At 38.9% G+C, this 7,484-nt stretch overlaps 1 protein-coding gene across 1 annotated transcript; it reads right to left on the reverse strand.

Annotated features, from left to right (window-relative positions):
* Nucleotides 1-3,152: 3,152 nt before the first annotated feature.
* irx6a (iroquois homeobox 6a) lies at nucleotides 3,153-6,893 on the reverse strand. The gene is made up of 6 exons (XM_030766795.1): nucleotides 6,828-6,893; nucleotides 5,690-5,950; nucleotides 5,131-5,240; nucleotides 4,470-4,765; nucleotides 3,640-4,293; nucleotides 3,153-3,259 (listed from the first exon to the last, which is right to left on the reverse strand). Exons 1-6 carry the CDS (start codon nucleotides 6,891-6,893, stop codon nucleotides 3,153-3,155), a joined length of 1,494 nt encoding a protein of 497 aa, XP_030622655.1.
* Nucleotides 6,894-7,484: the final 591 nt, after the last annotated feature.

Genomic DNA, 7,484 nt, shown 5'->3' on the forward strand with positions numbered 1-7,484 from the left:
ATCAAAACAGTATTCCAAAATATGATTCCGAGAGATTATATTTAGGCAGATTTGCCGAAACATATCTCGCCTGTTGGACAGATTGCATGGAACTGGAGATCTGCATGGATAATCTGAAATCACGGTCGGTTTAACTTTAATAAAACAAATTCACGTAAGATGCTAAGCAAAGCACCTTCATTTTGTTTTGAAAGTCGTGTCCTGTTACTATATTCCGTTTTTTTTTTCAAACAGCTGAAGGCCATCAAAGAAAGCGAAAAACAGAGCAAGTAACGTACACAAGACAGGTTTACTCTTGGGAAAGTCAATCTTTCTTTAGCAAAACTCAGTGGAACAGACACAGACAGACAAATAAGCAAACCAATAGCACATTCCCAAATATTCCCAAATACACTGTTGAGGAGTGCAATAGCGACGAATCGCTTCATGTTTGGCATTAATCAAAGTTATACCATTAGTCTGTTGTCCTAATTAACCATGTCTAGATGTGCAACCGCTTCATGCAGCCCCTGAATCATTGGTTTATGTATATCTAGATTAAAACAGACTTTAGGCCCGTAATAAATTATACACACAGTTTTAGCTCAAGCTGTTAGCAGCACCATACGAGCTGTTTAAATGGGTATGTTGACGGTCAGGTCTGGTCAAAGATTGTTACTGTGATGAAGGTGTTTATAAACCGAATATTCACTCGGGAGTTCACGGACGGTCTGATGCCTGTAATTCAGCCCGTCCCCCGCAAATTGACCAGAATGCCTTTGAAAAGACTTAATGCGAGACCTGCTGCTCTTGTTACATGCTCTAATCCTTTAATATTCGACCTGGAATGATGTTTATCTTTTGGTTGTTTAATTTACTGACCCCTAAGCTTTAGGTCAATCACGAGCGACAAAGTTTCAAAGTTTACATGGCTGCCTTTTCTTTCTTTCTTTCTTTCTTTCTTTCTTTCTTTCTTTCTTTCTTTCGCGTATATAACCTCGTTTAGAATTAACTATATAGACTATGTAGTGCTCAATTCTGTACTGATCTTAATTAATACATCAGCTCTGTATTAATGTATTAATCTTACTTCCTGATAGAAATTATCGTCATCATCATCATCATCATCATCATGATTACACGAATTAATTCCGACTACAAACTAAAGCTGTTTTCGCTATTGGCAGGATAGCATCAAATAAAGATGCTATTTTACATTACGGCCTATGGTCTGCAGTTGAATTAATGTTGACAGATTAAGGGAAAAAAAATGAAAAATATGTATTTCATTGTGTACCAGGCATGTATGACCTGGAATATTGTAAACTTAATGGTTTCGGATTTTTCAAGTGTACAAAGCCTACGTGATGCAGCTCCAACTGCATTGCTTCACTCGAGCCGGAAAGAAAGCTTCTTAGTTTAGCTCAGTTTTGTCATGTAAGGCCTGTTTCCTGCAGTCTATACGGTCTGTCCCTCCATTTCACTCTGCTCCTATAATCAAGAATCTCTAAACACTAAGCAAAATGTTTAAGATTATGTATGTAATTGAACGGATCAAAATTGTAACAGTGTACATAAGTTTGATCATTATGGTGATCCCTCGTGACCCCGTTGTTAACACTCTTTGCTGCAATTCAAAGGGCTTTGACTGCACAAGGGACAAAGCTGCATTCATAACGTATTCCTGCCTCGTTGTAAGCCTGAACAGTAACAAAGTGTTTGATGCCACTCCCGATTAAATAATGACAATGAGGCGATGATGTCTGCTTTCTTCGCCGCCTTGTAAAGTTCATTCACGTCCGTAACTGAATTATGACCTTCCAACAGTGTCCCGGCTCTGTGCGCCGTGTCAAGAAGATCAACTTTGATCAAACGCAAAATCCCAAATGTTTTAACTGTCCCGATTACAACATTACGCAAGAAAGCACGACACAGAAACGAGAATCTTGGAAAAAAAATGCATTCTTATAAAATATTTTATAAATGGCAAACACTGAACAAGATCAGTCCACAGTGTTTTTTTTCTTTCTTTTTTTCTTTTCTTTTTTTTTTTTTGATAAAAACATACATGGTCACAGGCCGCCGACAAGTAATATTTTAGTCTTGTGTTCATAGGCAGAGGAAGAGTAGCCTGCAACAGTAAGCTTCACGTATTTCCTTCAAATAAAGCAAAACATATAACATTTAGCACAAACATGACCACAGATATGAAACGTACACAACAGAACATTGAATGGACGCATGGTACAAAATAAATAAGAGGATCAATACTTAAATAATAAATATTTAAATAAGTTTACTACGCTACGATTGCCCAGTGCTGACATAAGAAATTACCGACAAATTCCCCATACAGTTGCATTTTTTTTTTAACTTTGCATAAATTCATCAACACCACCAAATCATATTGTGCAAAATTATGGCTACTTCCACAGTCTCAGCGTCTTGAAGAGCGTCCGCCTCCAGTGCGTTCAAGTCCCGTATAGCTTCAGTTTAGAGCCAGTAGCTTTGTTCACCGACATCCCGGATCCATAGTGCATAATTTAAGTTATATAAATGTTCTAGTATTTATTGTCTGCGTCTCGGCCAACCTAATTAAGAGGAAATGGAAAATGAAAAGAATGAGTGACGGTTGAAAATGTCACTGTCAAATCCAAGCAGCGTAATATGAAAGTAGCTTGATAAAGATTCAGTAATAAATAAGTATACATACATACACACACACACACACACACACACACACACACATATATGTATATATATATATATATATATATATATATATATATATATATATATATATATATAAAAGAGTGTTTCCTTCACACATGTAAACCATATTTCAGCCTTTTTAGTCTCCGCAAGCAGTGGTAATCTAATTGCAAACCCATTTCTAAACATATTTTTTCAATCAATTATTGTTAGAGATGCATGTCTAAAGAACATGTTTAATACCATTAGTCTGCACCTGCTTGCGTTCATATCCGTAGTTTGTAGTTATCAAAACCAAGTAGTCTAATCCTAGTGATTGGATTTTTTTTTTTTTTTTAGCATGAGGTATTTATGAATGCGTCCCTGCCTCTGTAAAGTGTGTATGTGTGTGTGCGTGTGCGTCTGTGTGTGTCTCTGGATGGGTGTGTTTTGCTTTTCAAATTCTTATGTGCTCACCTGCCTCACCTCTTCAGCACAGGTCTGAATGCAGTGACCTTGTTGTCCTGTAGTGTCAGACACGTGTCATTCAGTTCGGACTCTCCCGTTGTCTTCACCCCATCTGAGAACCCTGAGGGACAGCTCAAAGTTAGTCAAACTTTTCCACAACCCAAAAAAATGATGAAAGTTCCAAATATGAAAGGGAAGAAAACTTGACAAGTGATGCATTAGAAAGCAAAGTTAAAGGTAAATTGCAATCTTTCTAATCTATTCCTGTACTAGTTTTCTGAAAACTAAGCTGTTAATATTTTGTAAACTTTTTCACGTGATTGTCTTTTTTCTCAAATTCTGGCTACTGTAACTTTCAAAGAGGAACTATTTTGTCCAAGCAAACTATCAGAAAAGAAATCATCATGTTTAAAAGAGATTTAGCAATGTTTAAGACACAATGCCAAAAAACGCTTTGTTTTCGTTAATTAGTTGTGAATAGTTGCATGTCGAATATAATACCTTCCATGGCTGAGTACTGGCATGCGTCTGTGAGTGCAGGGTAGGGAGCACAGTGCTGGTGAAGACTCTTGTGTGTGTAGCTGCCAGTATTGTATGCTTTACTGTTTGGCTGTACTGGGGGACCCTCTTGGAAGGGGTTCTCAGCATTGGACAGGTTTGTTGGGTCCTGCAGACCCCTGAAGTCTCCACACTGCCCAGTCCCTATTCCAGGAAGCCTGGACGTTTGCATCTGGCAGTCCACACCAGTACTCCCAGTCCTGAACTCTCTGCTGTGATGTGAACCCAGTATGACTTCGGAAGCCGCAGTACGCGCCAGCGACCAGATTCTGGGTTTCTCGGACGTCTCGAAGTGTGAGAGGGACGTGCTTCCTGTGTTGTGTGGAGAGGGCTGCTTGGAGGTTAAGGGTTCCAGGAAATCTGGAGCCAGTCCTGAGACATTCTTCAGGCTGCAGGGGAAGGTGGGGTAGCTGGTTGGGAGACTGAGCTCAGGGTGACCGTCTTTCTTTGGGGTGCTGGAGGGGATGGCGCTCTGGAGGGACGGGTTCTCATGGACCACTTTCTCACAGTCACTGTCCAGTTTGTCACAGTCATCATCTTCAATGTCATCTAGGTCACTTAGCCGCAAATCCTTATCCTCGTTGGCATCTTTAGAGTCTTTTAAAGAGCAAAACATTGTCTTTTTTCCCCTTTTTTTTAAAGTTAAAGCATACATCATAGGATCGGTAACTAAATATATTTTTATGTTGAAACCATGAACATTTTTTTTCTACCATTAAGCTGTCATTTCCTTAGCAAACCCACGTGAAAATGAAATGAAGTTTGGAAGTTACCTTTGGTGGCACAATCCTGGTCAGTCTTATCCAGATCATCCTTTCTGTCCTCACCGGTCTTGTTTTTAGGGGACCAGGTCATCTTGTTCTCCTTCTTCAGTCTCCTCCTGGCGTTGGCGAACCAGGTGGACACTTGAGTGAGGGTCATTTTGGTGATGATGGCCAACATTATTTTCTCGCCCTTGGTCGGGTACGGGTTTTTCCTGTGCTCGTAAAGCCAAGTTTTAAGGGTACTGGTGGTCTCCCGTGTGGCGTTCTTTCTCCTGGCAGAAGCATTGAAGTCTACTGTTCCATATCTAAATTAGGGAACATATTTAAGACCTTATAAACTATTCACAAAAACACAGTTAGATGTAATGCAAAGGGACTGTGTCACTTCTCACAATGTTTGGGGGTTGTCTGTAAATAACCTTTGAACTGTGACAAACCCAATTTCCTAAACTGAACTGTCTTATTCTGCGAGGGGATGATGAGGAAACATGAGTCTAAAACAGACATACATACATATCTAAACATAATCTAAAATTGTATTGTAAAGCTTAACTCATTCATGCACTTGACCAGTGTATTTTTCATTGAGAAAAACTTTGTTGCAAAATCTTGGAACTATTCAACTAAAGGCAAAGATTTTGTTAATTTAAACAAACGCACACATTTTTACCTGTCGTACTGGTATTGGCCTAGGGAGTGGTCGTATGGGTAGTATGCAGCGGGTTGAGTTATCCCGCTGTGGAGACTTCCCGTTCCCTCTTTAATATCATATTGTGGATTCTGGGAACAAAAACCACAATAACAGTAAAAAGTTAAGCAAAGAAAGCAGTAATGCTGAATAATTATTGAATTTTCCTCATTTAGTAAACTGAATCACGTATGATTTTTATATCTGCAATACCATTCTACACCATATTATACTAATTTAATATATGTAGATCAAAGTAATTATGCGTTAAACGCTGTGCTATGCCAGCCATATCCTATAGGCACGAACATTATGTAAATAGGTATATTTCTGCGAAAACCCTGAACGCTTGTAATTACAGCAAGTTGAACGTTTTGCTTCGGTGATTCATTTATCTTTCATTATCGTCGGATGTTATTTCACAGATAAATATCTGACACACTAAACAATGAGACAATGAATCGATAACATGCAATGACTGCGTTTGGGGTCGATCGATTGAACGGAGACCCGCTTTATCAGATAAAAGTGAACCACATACCAGCGTTGAGTAGATAGCGGAGGGGTCGGTACTATATGGAAAGTAGTTAGCGTAGTTCTGGCTGGCTGCGGCCGCAGCTGCGTATGGAGAGCTGTACATTCCGAGAGCTGCGTTCAGCTCTGTCCTGGTGCTTGCCAAAAGCCGGTTTTCGTATGAGGGGCAACAGAAGGAGGATGCAGTCTGGGATGCGTTGGACCCGTCAGACACCGACCTGGAAATCGAATCGCAGCAAGTCGTACTGGGGTTTGCCGACACGAAAAACTGCATGAAGAGAAGTTCGGATAGACATGTCATTCGTATTTGCTAAATTATCCTAAATGAAGATCGTCTATTTGAAAAACAATATTTTAGTATTGTAAATACAGGTAAAATGGAGGGTGGAAGGGATCTTTTGTTTATACTAAGACGTAGCATAAACGGGGTTTTCTGTTTTAATTGATACATGTCTGGATAAGATACGGATAGAATCTCTTTGTGGCAGATCAGGGAGATCATTTATTTGTAGAAACGTAGAAATGAAACAGCGCATGTTTTCATTAAATGTCAGATAGCTTATGTTTCACTCAGATTTTATGATGCTTCGAATACACACTAAGGCAAGACTTTAAACTGAGTGTGCTGTAACTTTTTGCTCTGAGTATACCTAGGCTATAGGCTATAACTTTTTGTTAAGTTCACCGACACTTTGATTGAAGTTTGGTAAACTTTTGAAACAGTAAATTATTATTATTCTTAATTTTATGATTAAAACAAATCTCAGGTGAGTGACAGATCGTTAAACCCACTGCGGTTCAAAGTGTTAAATCAATTTATACTGAGATCCTTAACCAACGGTAAAGGGAGGAGCTGCATTTTTGTTGCTGTGCAATTACACCTTAAAGGTAATATACACGTTTTCTTGTCGCCCCAGAACAACACGTGAGTTCATTCATAATTTAAATTGTGCATATCTGCAAATATTGTCTGTTTACAGACTTCAGCAAGCCTCTGGACATATCACTCAAAGTTATTCACAGGAAAGTAAAACATATCACAGATTAAAATATCTAAACATCACAAAAAAGGTAATAGCCTAAATCAACTAAAACATGGCAGAGTTGCGTAAAGTATAAAATATGTAATATAGTTCTTGTCTTACCTGTGAAGTTGCATTGTAAGGATATCCAAATTGCGAGAAAGACATAGCGGCTTCTTTTGTTACCATCAGCAATATTCTTCTCTCCCTGATCGATTGAAACCAAATCTACTTCAAATCCACCTTCTTACACACATTTCCACGTTCGGCCTTTCGCTCAATAATAGATGATTGCACTTAAGAGGGGAGCACTGAATCTGTTTACGCCTGCACCGACTCTTATATGTACGTTTAATCCCCCAAAGGAAATAAGAAATTAGAGTTAAGCTTCATCAAGTACAAAAATATTGTTGTGTTACAGCTGAAGAAAGCTTAAAGGATAACGTTAGACTTGCAAGAAATGGACTTCTGCTTGTGCTATTATTTGTGCCTCTATAGATCTTTAGCATTCATCCATGCAAGGGTATCAGTGTGACGTCATTATAATCCCGGAACGGCAGGACAGCAAGGGTAGAATAACGTCTTTGCCAATCACATCTAACATCGCGTATTCTTGAGGTGTGCATTGCACAGCCTGTGTCCCCTTTTGCTTTGTGCGTTAAGGTGCTTTGCAGCTTAGGGGGAACAGAAACAGACTTCTTTATTTGGACTGTTAGCCAATGAAACTGATAAAATAATAAACTGACTGTTATATGTGTCTGACTTTGAAATAGATTGTAT

The sequence above is a fragment of the Chanos chanos genome, chromosome 2 (genome assembly GCF_902362185.1).
Source record: "Chanos chanos chromosome 2, fChaCha1.1, whole genome shotgun sequence".
NCBI lineage: Eukaryota > Metazoa > Chordata > Actinopteri > Gonorynchiformes > Chanidae > Chanos > Chanos chanos.